Here is a 14,264-nt window from a genome sequence, read left to right on the forward strand (position 1 = left end):
GATATTATACGTCAATAACGTCACTTCAAAGGACGAACACGGAAATTCTCTTTCCTCACCTGGTTCAGCCCGGGGTAATCGGTGCACAGCAGCGCACACATCAACAACACTCCAGGTTGAATTTGGCTGTGGTGACGTGACGTGGAAGCCTATGCGACACTGTGTAGTTCTGGAATAGCTTAGCATGAGCTTTTTACTTCTAGGGCTCGCATTTACGTTTCAAAACTCATGAAAGTGGTCCTCATGTGTGAAGATTATCCCGCTGAACACTGGTTCGCGTTTGAATAAGCTTGCGTTGCCCACAGACCTTGTTTGAAGCATCGCGCCAAAATCCCATTAAAAAAGCCCATAGGCAGAAACAGTGAAGAACCCGGAAGTCCGGGACTTCCGCGTTGCGACTACAAAAATACGTCATCCCTGCGGTACTCTATTATGATCCCACTGGAGAACCCGGCCTCTGGCCGCCTACGTCCAAGCTTTGCATTACCGCCCCCCACTGGCCAACTTAAATGAGTTAAGAAGAAGAAGAAAAAAAACCTTCACGTCACTGTGTGGATCTCATCACACGAATTACAGATCATGTGACAACAGGAGAATACGGTTATCAGTTAAACATGTTTGAAAAGACAAGCACACTGAGTTGCGAATATAGTAATATCAAGTAGGGATGGGCATTTCTAGCAAAAACACTATTCGAAATTCGCTGGCCAAAGTCGACTTTTAATCGAAATTCGAAAATAAAAAATAAAATGTAAAAAAAATTAAAAATGTAATTTTTTTTTTTTTTGCGGTCGTGGTTTTAGCGTAACCTATGTGGGGTTTGGCATAACCTTCGTTATTTCGAATCCCACATAGGTTACGCCAAACCCCACATAGGTTACGCTAAAACCACGACCGCAAAGCGTCCTGCCTGTATTTGGCCAGTCGACAGGAAAGTATCGCGGGACTTCACGAGACTTGGTGACCTAGATCACGTTTGAGGTAATTTGATCCCTGTGCACTCCAGGAAACAGCCTGGGGGGAAATATTACTCTGATGGATGTTGACTGATCAGATTACGGCGAGATGTGGCGAAAACGGGAAGAAAAATAGCTATTTAGATGCAGGAAATACAGGCTTCCACTTGGCCCCAAATCAACTCCATTTTACGACTGACTTGGACGATATTGATCTCAAAACAACGCTAGGACGCCCAGAAACGCCGCAGACATCGCTAGGTGAGTGGCCAAATCTTAATTAATGCCAGGAAATGGCTCCAGGTTAAAAAAACAACGAAATTCTCCTTTAAGACCAGATCAGTATCAGACATCGGTTCAAGTTTAGTGTTCAAAATGGCTGCTACTATTGAAAGATAATATGTGGCAATAAATGTGCTGCTAATTATGAGTAGAGGAGGCTCCAGGTCCAGAGGGAACACTTCCCCATCAGAGAGCAGAGCTGTGATCCTGAAGTCAGGGCTCTGGGCCTGGGTGTCTGCATGCCAAGCATGCCATTTATTGTACTTTTACTTGTGTACAATAAAGATTAAAGTGGGGGGAAATGCCTTTGCCCTGTCAAACAGCTGGAATACAGACATCTGAGAGGGAGGTGCACCCCACACTTTGAAAATCACTGCTGTAGAGTAAAACCTTTTTGTGTGGATTGCCTAGATCTTATTAAATTGTGGACATTTATTCATTCCCACTTATTAGACACTATTTCTGATGGTAAAATGAGCATAAAAAGCAAAACACAGAATTCAGAAAAATTAAAAGGGAAAAAAACAGAACTTGGGATTTGTTGCTTTTTTTCTCCGTTGTACCGTATTCGTACCGAACCGTGACCCCAAAACCGAGGTACGTACCGAACCGTGACTTCTGTGTACAGTGACACCCCTAGTTAGCATCGATGTTTTCTGGACTCATTCCTGCGGCTCTCTCTATAACGCGGAAAATACAGCAACTTGCTTCGACTCCGCCTCCCCTCTCTGGCAGGTGCTGGGTGATGCGAAACCCGTAAAGAACTGTGCGCCGCTTGTGATATCTTTCTGTTTTTTTTAGTTTGGGGGCGGGGAAAGTGTCATTCCTATACTACAAAATCACTGTGTGTTGCTGTGTGTAATCACTGTGTTACTGTGTGTAATGATCACTGTGTGTTACTGTGTGTAATCACTGTGTTGCTGTGTGTAATCACTGTGTTGCTGTGTGTTATCACTGTGTGTTACTGTGTGTAATCACTGTGTGTTACTGTGTGTAATCACTGTGTTGCTGTGTGTTACTGTGTGTAATCACTGTTGATTGTGGGTCTCCTCTCATTAGGATGGTGGCTTCCTACCTGGTGCACCACAGCTACTGCGCCACGGCCGAAGCCTTTGCCAAATCCACGGACCAGGCCGTGCACGAGGAGCTGGCCTCCATCAAAAACCGACAGAGTGAGTTCCTCAGTGTCGCTCGGCACATTTCTAAAAGAACATCCTTTCCATTCAAGACAGGACGAGGAATTTACTGATGCTGGTATGAGATCTGCTGATACATATCCTCAACGCTACGAATCTGATAGAAAGCGTCATTATGTACGTGTACGTCATCCGGTGTGCTTGCAGGAATCAAAGCACACATGGAAAATAACGAGTCATGAAATGGTGACAATTCAGTCAGTTCTTGCTTATTCCAAACAAACCGGAAATATAAAACGCATCACTTCCTGTGCACCAAATATTGACAGTGTGTTGCTGATTTGTGTCTACTCAGGAAATTATTGTGATTGTGCGCTTAATAAATTATATACGTATTCTGACACCTTCCACTGTAGAATCAGTGGATGCATGTGGTTTGATATAGTAGGATCACAAAAACCAACATTATCTAGAGCGTAACAAAACACACATTCGTTCATCTGCTCTGTTGCAAATAAATGAACTTTTGGTCTTCCTGCAGATGAGTTTTTTTTACCCAGTGTATTTTAAACATCTGTTCATATTAACATTATGGTGGATTATCGCTCCAAACAAATGCCAACGACTCACTCGGAGCTGCTGTTTGACCCAAGTCTGTGTGGAAAGGACATGGACAGTGGGAGAGGTGTTATTGGTGTTCGTCTCTACCCAGTATGGACAAGATGCTGGATGATGGTAAACGTGCTGCTTGTAAATGTATTGTGCCGTTGTGTTCGCAGAGATCCAGAAGCTGGTGTTGTCAGGTAGAATGGGCGAGGCCATCGAGACCACCCAACAGCTCTACCCCAGCCTCCTGGAGAGGAGCCCAGACCTGCTCTTCATGCTCAAGTGAGTCCCACCTGGGCTTGACAGGTTTGAGTCTCACCCGGGCTTGACAGGTTTGAGTCTCACCCGGGCTTTAAGGGTTTGAGTCTCACCCGGGCTTCACGGGTTTGAGTCTCACCCGGGCTTGACAGGTTTGAGTCTCACCCGGGCTTTAAGGCTGGGTTCACACCGGCGACCCAAGCCTTGCCTACGCCTTGCCTTTACCCACGCTTTTAAATAGGCGTCCGTTTTAGTCAACGAGGCTGTGTACACAGGGCGCCTGAGCGTGAACCCTGCGTGTACCCACGCCTTGCCTGTGCCTTGCCGATTTTATCGTTTAGGCGAGAGTTCTATTTTCACGCGTGCAGGCAGACTTCTTCTGTCAAGCCATGAAAGAAAAACGCGACAATATCCGTGGGAAATGGCAAAGTCAACTGAATTTCAAAATAAAATGGAGTTACTACAACAGTGTTGAGCAGAGAGAGAGAGATTGACGGGTAGCTATCACGTGTGGCTTTCTCCCTGTCTGCAAACAAATCTTCATGAGAGAGAATAGCGACCGAAGAAGCAAGATGGACAATGTTGTTGTGCCAGCACATATTCTTGCAAGATCACCTCTCTAAAATGTCCGACTATAGTCCGACCTGGTTATACATATCCAGCATCAATAGAACATTAAATATATCAGATTTATTTTACCTAGAGGCTACCCATGACAATTCTGGACAACACGTGAAAAAATACAGTCGGGAGAGAGGAGAGGCGCTTACTCGGCTCCAGGTTCGGCGTGCAAAAGGCGTGCGGTGTGATCGCAAAAGCGTTTAACAGGTTCACGCCCAGCTCGGCGTAGGCGTGGGTTGAGGCAAGGCGTAGGTTGTCTGTGTGAACTAAGCGTACGGGTTTGAGTCTCACCCGGGCTTTACAGGTTTGAGTCTCACCCGGGCTTGACAGGTTTGAGTCTCACCCGGGCTTTACAGGTTTGAGTCTCACCCGGGCTTGACAGGTTTGAGTCTCACCCGGGCTTTACAGGTTTGAGTCTCACCCGGGCTTGACAGGTTTGAGTCTCACCCGGGCTTGACGGGTTTGAGTCTCACCCGGGCTTTAAGGGTTTGAGTCTCACCCGGGCTTTACAGGTTTGAGTCTCACCCGGGCTTTACAGGTTTGAGTCTCACCCGGGCTTGACAGGTTTGAGTCTCACCCGGGCTTTACAGGTTTGAGTCTCACCCGGGCTTTAAGGGTTTGAGTCTCACCCGGGCTTGACAGGTTTGAGTCTCACCCGGGCTTTACAGGTTTGAGTCTCACCCGGGCTTGACAGGTTTGAGTCTCACCCGGGCTTGACAGGTTTGAGTCTCACCCGGGCTTGACAGGTTTGAGTCTCACCCGGACATGACAGGTTTGAGTCTCACCCGGGCTTTACAGGTTTGAGTCTCACCCGGGCTTTACAGGTTTGAGTCTCACCCGGGCTTTACAGGTTTGAGTCTCACCCGGGCTTCACGGGTTTGGAGACGGGTCCTGTTACAGAACATTTGATCAGACTCACACTATAATTCAATATGCTCCCCCTTAAAGCTTTCACTTATTCATTTAAATACACACACATAATATCGATCTTCATACACATACTCTAGGGCCATATCAAATGTTTTATTTTCCCCCAAATTTCCTTCCCCGCCCAAATTCAGTTTTTTCCTTTTTAATTTTAGTTAAGAGGATAGGGTCGATATATATTTTTTGTTTTAGTGATGACTTGACTCTCAGATAGTTTCTTCGACATGTTTTTCAACGTGAAAACCAGCTGCGTTCCGATCAGCTGGTAGTTCCCCTTCGAAGTGGACTGCACAGGGTATTCAGCCATGTGAAGTAATATGGCTCAATACCCTGTGCAGTCCACTTCACAGGGAACGCAGCCCAAGTTGTGAGGTGAATTAAGCGTCACACGCAAGACCGACCCCCCTCTCAAAACACCCCCAAATGAAAAGTGAATGATTTCTCTAGGCATATTTTACAATTATCTGATCATTTAGGTTACTACAATAATTAGGTCTACATTTGATTTTGATCATTAGGCCTATTAAGCCTACTTTGATGCCGTAAATAAATAAAGGGTTCCTTGTCTTTCTCCGCCCTCCCTCTGTCCTCAGGGTGAGACAGTTCATAGAGATGGTGAATGGGACGGACAGTGAGGTCAGGTGTCTGGGCGGTCGGAGCCCAAAGTCTCAGGACAGTTACCCCGGCTCCCCCCGCTCCTTCAGCAGCCCCAGCCACAAGGCCAGCGGCTCCCAGGCCTACCTCACAGGTACACTCCACACATTACAGCCCTACCTCACAGGTACACTCCACACATTACAGCCCTACAGGTACACTCCACACATTACAGGCCCTACCTCACAGGTACACTCCACACATGACAGGCCTACCTCACAGGTACACTCCACACATTACAGGCCTACCTCACAGGTACACTCCACACATTACAGGCCTACCTGACAGGTACACTCCACACATTACAGCCCTACCTCACAGGTACACTCCACACATTACAGGCCTACCTCACAGGTACACTCCACACATTACAGCCCTACAGGTACACTCCACACATTACAGCCCTACCTCACAGGTACACTCCACACATTACAGGCCTACCTCACAGGTACACTCCACACATTACAGCCCTACCTCACAGGTACACTCCACACATTACAGCCCTACAGGTACGCTCCACACATTACAGCCCTACCTCACAGGTACACTCCACACATTACAGCCCTACCTCACAGGTACACTCCACACATTACAGCCCTACAGGTACACTCCACACATTACAGCCCTACCTCACAAGTACACTCCACACATTACAGCCCTACCTCACAGGTACACTCCACACATTACAGCCCTACCTCACAGGTACACTCCACACATTACAACTCTACCTCACAGGTACACTCCACACATTACAGTCCTACCTCACAGGTACACTCCACACATTACAGTCCTACCTCACAGGTACACTCCACACATTACAGTCCTACCTCACAGGTACACTCCACACATTACAGCCCTACGTCACAGGTACACTCCACACATTACAGCCCTACAGGTACACTCCACACAGTACAGCCCTACAGGTACACTCCACACATTACAGGCCTACCTCACAATGACCTTGACCTGACAATGGGTGTTTCTGTATGTTGTCCAGTAAGTATTGAATCACATTGCTGCAGGCTGGGTTGGGATTTTCACAGAATAAATCTATTTCTTCAGGTGGCCTCGGAAAGCAAAACTGGTGTTAATGACCTATATCAATCTATACTTGAAAAGAGAACAATATGGTGTCACTAAATCCAGACGACTCCAGACCTTTTGGACACCAGTATACCAGCAGCTGCCATGCTGCTATTAGGGATTGGGCTTTAAATGAACTTTGCCTGCCTGCTTGCCAAGCCGCAAAGTAAAAGAAAATCGCTGTATCTTCAAAAAACTGAAGCTCAAAAATGCTTTTACGGCATCAGATCTCCAGTCAAGTTGAGGTTGTAATCAGCTTAAGGGTCCTGGCTTTGCGGCTTGGCCAGAAAGTAACATTGTTTTCATGGGAATGAGAGAGAAGCTCTTTAAGATCACTGTAGCACTAGCATTAGCATATTGGATGTATCACTTGTTAAACACGTTTGTATCTCTGTGTTTGCTCTAGGGTTCGACAGCAACTGCTGTAATGGTGTGACATCCAATAAGAGCCACAGCTCCTCCCCCCACAGTCATAAGCCCTGCCCCCCAGGCTCTGGCTCCGCCCTCCCAGTGTCTGACGTCAGCCTCAATGGGAACCGCAGCCAACAGCCCATAAGCAGGTACTGAACACCTGACCGTCTCCCCACTAACACAAGCACTGTTTTCTTTACATTTAATTCAGCTGGAAATGTAAAGACAAAAGTAGTCTGGTATCAGATTGAATTGTCAACTTGTTATTATTTTTTTTCTGATTTGCTGATCTGGGGAGAGCCGTAGACTAGCACCATGCTTCCTCCGACACATGGGCAGTTGCCAGCCGCTTATTTTCACCTGACAGCGGGGAGGGAGCTTCACCGTCAGGACGTAGCTGGTGGGAGGGTCGCGCTATTCCCACTGGTTCCCTTGCACCCCGAACAGGCGCCCCGACCAACCAGGGGAGGCGCTAGTGCAGCGACCAGGACACATACCCGTAATCAGACACAGCCAATGGTGCCTGTATGGACGGACGCCCGACCAAGCCGGAGGTAACACGGGGGCGCGAACCTGCAACCCTCGTGTTGGTAGGCAGGGAATCTACCGCTACACTACCCGGACGCCCCAATTGTAAACTTGTTAAACTCAATTTCAGTCTGACATGCCTCCACTGTAAGTGATTTCCGTGCGTAAAATCCCCAAAGGTGATTAGATTTTCTCTAACCAATCACTAGAGACCAACAACGTATCCTAACCAATCACTAGAGATCGACGTGTCGGCCTGAATCTCATACAAAACATCTCCCCTTTGAATAAATGCCTTCAAAGCAGAGTGCTTTTCAGATTTTAAAGTAAGTGCTACTTTCAATGGATTTAGAACTGCCTCATAACGTCTGGCTCGTCTACAGCGGTCGCCATTGCTTCTCCCGGCGCACTTGACAACAGCTTACCTGACAGCGGCGTTAGTCCCGCCCGTGGCGCTGGTTTGGGTCATCGTTTCAAGTGGCCCCTTCACGCTCATGGACCGAATGTTTTTTCAGCATAAGAAATCTCAGTGTTGCATGATCTAATTTAGATTTGCTTCTGAATTGAGCTTAATATGACATAGACATTTCCTGTATTTAGCCTCTACTCCAAAGCACACCTTAAAGAGGCATTAAGTAATTTATGAGCTTTATTGACCTCTACTGGTGAAGTGTCAAAGTGTCCGTCAGTCGACTAACAGGACTGTCGGGTGTTTCCGGTGTTGAGCAGATATGTCCATGCCAAGAATTCCTGTTCCGTGCGCCACCTTCATTGAGTCCGATTGATGTGAGAACGGAGTTGGAGCTGATCGATTGTAGGTGTTTTAGGTCCAGACGGCATTTTGGCTAATAATAATAATAATGCCCGAAATTAGTTCAGTTCTGGCAGCTTATTTTTGAGGCCCTGGCCACTATTTTGCAGTATCATTTAGAACCTTCTCCTTAGAGTGCCATTTTTGGGGTCGTTCCAGCTGGTGCACATTTAAACGCTGCTCAGTTAAATCTAGTAGCCTACACTACTTTACTAGCTAGGAGATTGATATTATCCAAATGGAAAGATGCTTCTCCGCCCACTTTTGCACGTTGGATTAAGGAGGTGATGCAGTCATTAAAACTAGAAAAAGTCAGATATACCATGAGAGGATCAGCTTCCAAATTCTATTCAACATGGAGGCCATTTCTTGATTTTGTAGAGGCTTTAGATGCCCAGCTATTAGCCGGAATGGACTAGTATTTTGTTTCTTTGTGTTTGTTTATTTATTTTTATTTTTATATTGATTTTTATCCCCCCTCTTCTCCCTTCCTCTCTCTCTCCCCATTGTTGTGTGTGTGTGTGTGTGTGTGTGTGTGTGTGTGTGTGTGTGTATGAATGAGTATGTATGTGGGAAAGTAATTCAATGCAAATGTTCTTGAGATGTCTCTTGCCAAGTGGGGCGGGAATATGTTGTAGTTGTTGTTGTTTTTTCTTGTTTTTTTTTAATGGGTTTGTGGGGTGGGAGGGAGATGAATGGGAGGGATACTGGAGCTAGGAGCCAAATCTTCAGTTCATTCTTTCTTGTGATGCCATGTTTTTACTTTGAAAATTTAAAATAAACCTTGATTAAAAATAATAATAATAACAATAATAATAATAATATATAGCTGCATATGAGATGTCGTCGGACTGTAAACAATGACGGAAGCAGAAGTCTTGGTGCAGACATATCCACTCAACACAGGAAACTCCAAAATATCAGCCGTCTGTCCCAGAGTCTTATTAGTCGACAGACTGATAGACTCTGGGTGCCCAGGTTGGTCAGTGTGACCATATAGCTACGCCATAGGAGATCCAGGTTTCCCCCAGGAGGCATTAGTGAAGCTTCTTCATGTATCTTCTCTCTTCCCTCAGTAACGATATGGACATGGAGGTGGACCACTTCACCAACGGAGTGACAGAGTCCTCCTCTAATGGCTTCCTCAACGGCAGCTCCAAACACACAGTCGAGCCCGACGACTGTGATGCAGACATGGGTGCGTAGTAGTTGTGTGTGTGTGTGTGTGTGTGTGTGTGTGTGTGTGTGTGCGCACGCGCGCGTGTGTGTGTGTGTGCGCGCGCGTGCGTGCATGTTCATTTGTGCATTTATCCGAATGACAAATTACCACTGGTACTCAGGGTTTCCTACAGTCATGGAAAACCTGGAAAAGTCATGGAGTTTCAAAATGTTGTTTTTGTAAAAGTAATGGAATCAGTAAAATCCCAGAAAGTTTTTTTGAAAAGTCATGGAAGTTTGTGTGCTATGACATTACAGTAATTGTTACAGTAATATTTTGTGGATAACCTTTCACATAATGTAACATAACACCACATTTATTTTCTGTAGCTGTTGTTGGACTTTACTTTTTCTTTTAAAACATTGTATGGACCCCCCCCCCCCCCCAAAATAGCTTCCATGTAATGGAATGACTCAAAACCAATACCAGAAACTATTACTACCAGTGTAGTCCATCTCTAACACACACTCAACACCTGCAAGCTGGCTGCCAGAAGAAGACGAAGGAAACACACTCAGTGCGATGTTGTCCACAATACGCTTTAGCAACTTTATGTAGTAATAATTACTTTTTTAAGTGCCCCCAATATTTTGTAAATGCCCCCATTTTTTTGACCGTGGGGGCAAAATTGTACCCCAAAATATTTTAAAAATTCCCTACACTGGACAAATAGGACACATCTTTATATTGGACTTCAGTGCTTCTTGTATTTTATATTATTTCTATAGGAAATTCACGTTTGATTTCAATAGCTTCCATGTAATGTGATGCAGTGACTCTAAAGCACTAAAATCCAACATAAGGAGCTGTGTCCTTTTTGTCCAGTGTAGTTATAATTTCTGGAGTCACCACCTCACATTACATGGAACTCCTATTGTGGATCCTTTAAAAGTCCTGGAAAAGTTTTGAAAATGTATCCATGAACATGTGTGGGAACCCTGAGACAAGCAGGTGATCTTTTACTAATTACTCGTTTACATGTGTAGCACCTCCACATTCAGATATAAGACTAAGCCCTCTGACAGGCCCGTTCGGTATGTTCACCTGCCTGTCGTCTGATTGGCTGTTGCTCTGCAGAGGTGGAGTCGGCACAGTCCAAGAGACAGCTGTGCGGGGGGAGCCAGGCGGCCATCGAGAGGATGATCCACTTTGGCAGGGAGCTGCAGAGCATGAGTGAACACCTCCGCCGCGAGTGTGGCAAGAACTCAGCCAACAAGAAAATGCTCAAGGTAACGTGTAGCCAGAGCGCTAAACTACTGATGCTGTGCTACATAGAGTACCTCAAGGAAACGTGTAGCCAGACTGCTAACTACTGATGCTGTGCTACATAGAGTACCTCAAGGTAACATGTACCCAGACCGCTAACTACTGATGCTGTGCTACATATGGCTCATTTCCACCACATATAACAGCTTAACAGCATATAACAGCAGAAGAGAAGGTAAGCCCCACTTAACTGGTAATCCAGCATTGACAGAAAGTATCATTCCAGTACACACAGTAAACATGATTCTGCCTGACCAATCAGTCGTCTGCAGTGTTTTCACGTCACCGTATGGTACCGGCTGGAACCTCAACAAAGCAGGGACCAAAACCAGCACGACTCAACCCCGACTCAACCTGGGCTGTCCAGGTTTTTGATCGGTGGAATGAGACAAAAATGCCAGTCGAGCCGGGCGGGGCCACGCTAATACCAGCGGTGGAAATGGGCCAATAGAGTAGCTCAAGGTAAAATGTACCCAGACCGCTAACTACTGATGCTGTGCTACATATGGCCCATTTCCACCGCTGCTTACAATGCTGGATACCAGTTTCTCCTCATCTGTGAAGATGATCTTGCTGAACACGAAGTTTGCCATTTCATAAACTTGCGTTAACCACAACCTTACTTCAGGCATTTGGTACCGTTGCAGCGGGCCGCAACGCATTTGGTACCGGGCCGCAAGCCCAGTCCCAAAAAAATATACATACATATATATGTTTTTGTTTTTTATAAACATAGGCTATAATATTATAGGCTGTGTGTGGTAGTTGAAACATAGTTTCAAGTTGACGTTTATTTATGTTTGTAGTTGAAACAAAAACATAAATACTGTAGGCTACATACAGTACAACACAAAAGGCTGTTATTTACCCTTTGTCGTTTACCTGGTGAGTAAATATATATGTAACTAAAACCATTAAAATTGACAACCGGTCCGCAACTTTTTTTTCCATGTATCTACCGGTCCTTGGCACAAAAAAGGTTGGTAACCCCAGATTGCGGGGGGGGTATTTTGGGAACCCCTGGTCTAACCTAACCAAAAATACAAAAAAAAATACTAACAAAAAAGAACCACACTGAGTGAGGTAGGGGGCCGCATAGGGGTGTCAAAAATAATCGATAATAAGATGCATCGCGATGCGGACGTGCACGATTCTGCATCGATTCACAAATGTCAAAAATCGATTATTAAAAAAAATATAATGGAAGTACATGCAGTTGTTTATTTTAATTATGGATCATAATACAATGCAATTCCAAATGCACTTTTATTTTAAAAGTAGCCACACAGTGAGAAAAAAGAAAGTGAGAAAAAATAAATCATGTAGGCCTATTGCGGAAAAAAGTAATGCATCGATTTAAGATCCATCGAGATGCATCGATAATCGTACTCGAATCGAATCGTAGCCCTCTGAATCTTAATCGAATCGAATCGTGAGGCCAGTGAAGATTCACAGCCCTAGGGCCGCATGTGGTCCACGGGCTTCCAGTTTCCCACTCCTGCTCTGCAGTAATGTTTTGCTATACATTTTGTGAAGCGTCAGTCAGAAGGGCAGTTTGGATGCATTGGATGGGTGTAAAACAAATGAATTATAAATACTACTGTGAGTCACTTTGGGTGAAGTGTTACAGCCCATATTCATTACCCCGAGATCACACTTCAACACTCAGATGGGGTGCAGGGGGCGCTCTCCCAACTCTGAGGTTCATTAAATACAAATGAGGAAATCTGTTAAAAACAGATCACTCCACTGCAGATGAATTGTGCTCTAATGCAGGCGTTTGGCTCCCCCCTCCTGCTGATGCTGCTGTGAGGAGAAACCAGGAGGTTGCTCCTCTGTGCCAGCACAATGTCATGCACAAATGACATCCACAACTTAACTCAAATCAACTCAATAACTCAATAACAATCAATTCAATAACTGTCAAACTAAATGAATTCCTGCATGTTTATAGATTTTGGATATTTGTGAGATAATGTGCAAGAATAAATCAGCATTGATTTTCTGTGAAGTTCAAGAGTGATTTAAAAGAGGAAACTGTACTTGCAAGTAGCCTGGTAAACCAGCCCGTCACGTGAACTCACATTTCATTTGGTTCTGTGTGACGGTCTGGCCCCCGACGCCATGGGGGGGTTTAGCAGAAGCTGCAGAGCAGAAGAGCCAATCAGCGACTCCGCTGTGATTGACAGCACAAGTTGGCCAATCAGGAACGCCACTAGCACTGCACTAACAAAACAGTAATGGCCGCCTCCTTGCCTGATCGTCTCGAGGAGTCATGTCAGCGTTTGTCTAGTTTAAACAGCCATAAAGTGCAGTTATTGCAGAAATAGACTCAATAACAATAATTAAACAAGTACAAGAGTATCGCCGCAACCGCAGAGTTTCTCGGCGGAAAATTTGTTTTTGCCATTCTCCCCTGAGTGGATTTGGGTTTGATTGGATCCGACGCTAATTGGCTGAAGGAGTTGTCTGTCAAGGCAACTACGCCCGCCCATGCTCCCGCCCCTGCTAAAATCCCCCCATGGCATCGGGGCCAGACCGTCACGCAGAACCAAATGAAATGTGAGTTCACGTGACGGGCTGGTTTACCAGGCTAACTTGCAAGCCTGATCTCCTCAAAATATCTCCATATATTGCAGAAAGTGCATTGATTGTGCAGGTGACACTGTGAGCCATGTAAGATGCCGTGGCGTTAGTAAGCCTTGGTGTGTTTTGTAAATGTTGACGTTCCCCTCTCCCGCTGCAGGATGCATTCAGCCTGCTGGCCTACTCGGACCCCTGGAACAGCCCGGTGGGCTACCAGCTGGACTCCATCCAGAGAGAGCCGGTGTGCTCCACTCTCAACAGTGCAATATTAGGTAGGTCAGCTGTCCAACCAAACCTCAGCTGTGTGATATTACACAGTCCAAGTCCCTCCAGGATTTCAGTTTTTTTGTGATTCAAAGATGCCTGTTTTTGCAGCAGTGTGATGGCGTTTCTCAAAAATTGCAATGCAAATTGCAAAGTTGTATGTGATGTTTATTATTAGTTATTTTTATTTTATTTATTTACTTTTTTCGGTAAAACCCTTTTTGCGAAGAAATCGCAGGAATTTGGAAAAATCGCATGCCCCTGCAAATATTGCGGAGATTAGTTGAATTTGCATTGATCATTGTGATTGCAAAATCGCAATTTCCTGGAGGGACTGATTAGATCGGTCAGCCACAGTCTGTAATGAGGGACTGATTAGATTGGTCAGCCACAGTCTGTAATGAGGGACTGATTAGATTGGTCAGCCACAGTCTGACCTGACTGAGGGACTGATTAGATTGGTCAGCCATAGTCTGTCCTGAGGGACTGATTAGATTGGTCAGCCACAGTCTGTCCTGAGGGACTTATTAGATTGGTCAGCCACAGTCTGTCCTGAGGGACTGATTAGATTGGTCAGCCACAGTCTGTACTGAGGGACTTATTAGATTGGTCAGCCACAGTCTGTAATGAGGGACTTATTAGATTGGTCAGCCACA

General features: G+C 45.5%; 1 protein-coding gene across 1 annotated transcript in view; it reads left to right on the forward strand.

The window, feature by feature from the left end:
- ranbp9 (RAN binding protein 9) overlaps nt 1–14,264 on the forward strand; it is a 44,625-nt gene that overhangs the window by 28,763 nt on the left and 1,598 nt on the right. The window contains exons 7-13 of the mRNA XM_083653850.1: nt 2,298–2,410; nt 3,154–3,262; nt 5,380–5,534; nt 6,930–7,083; nt 9,350–9,471; nt 10,570–10,721; nt 13,505–13,616. Of these exons, the coding sequence (XP_083509976.1) occupies nt 2,298–2,410; nt 3,154–3,262; nt 5,380–5,534; nt 6,930–7,083; nt 9,350–9,471; nt 10,570–10,721; nt 13,505–13,616 (917 nt within the window). The remainder of the gene's footprint in view (nt 1–2,297; nt 2,411–3,153; nt 3,263–5,379; nt 5,535–6,929; nt 7,084–9,349; nt 9,472–10,569; nt 10,722–13,504; nt 13,617–14,264) is intronic.

The sequence above is a fragment of the Poromitra crassiceps genome (assembly GCF_964638095.1).
Source record: "Poromitra crassiceps genome assembly, chromosome: 17".
Lineage (NCBI taxonomy): Eukaryota > Metazoa > Chordata > Actinopteri > Beryciformes > Melamphaidae > Poromitra > Poromitra crassiceps.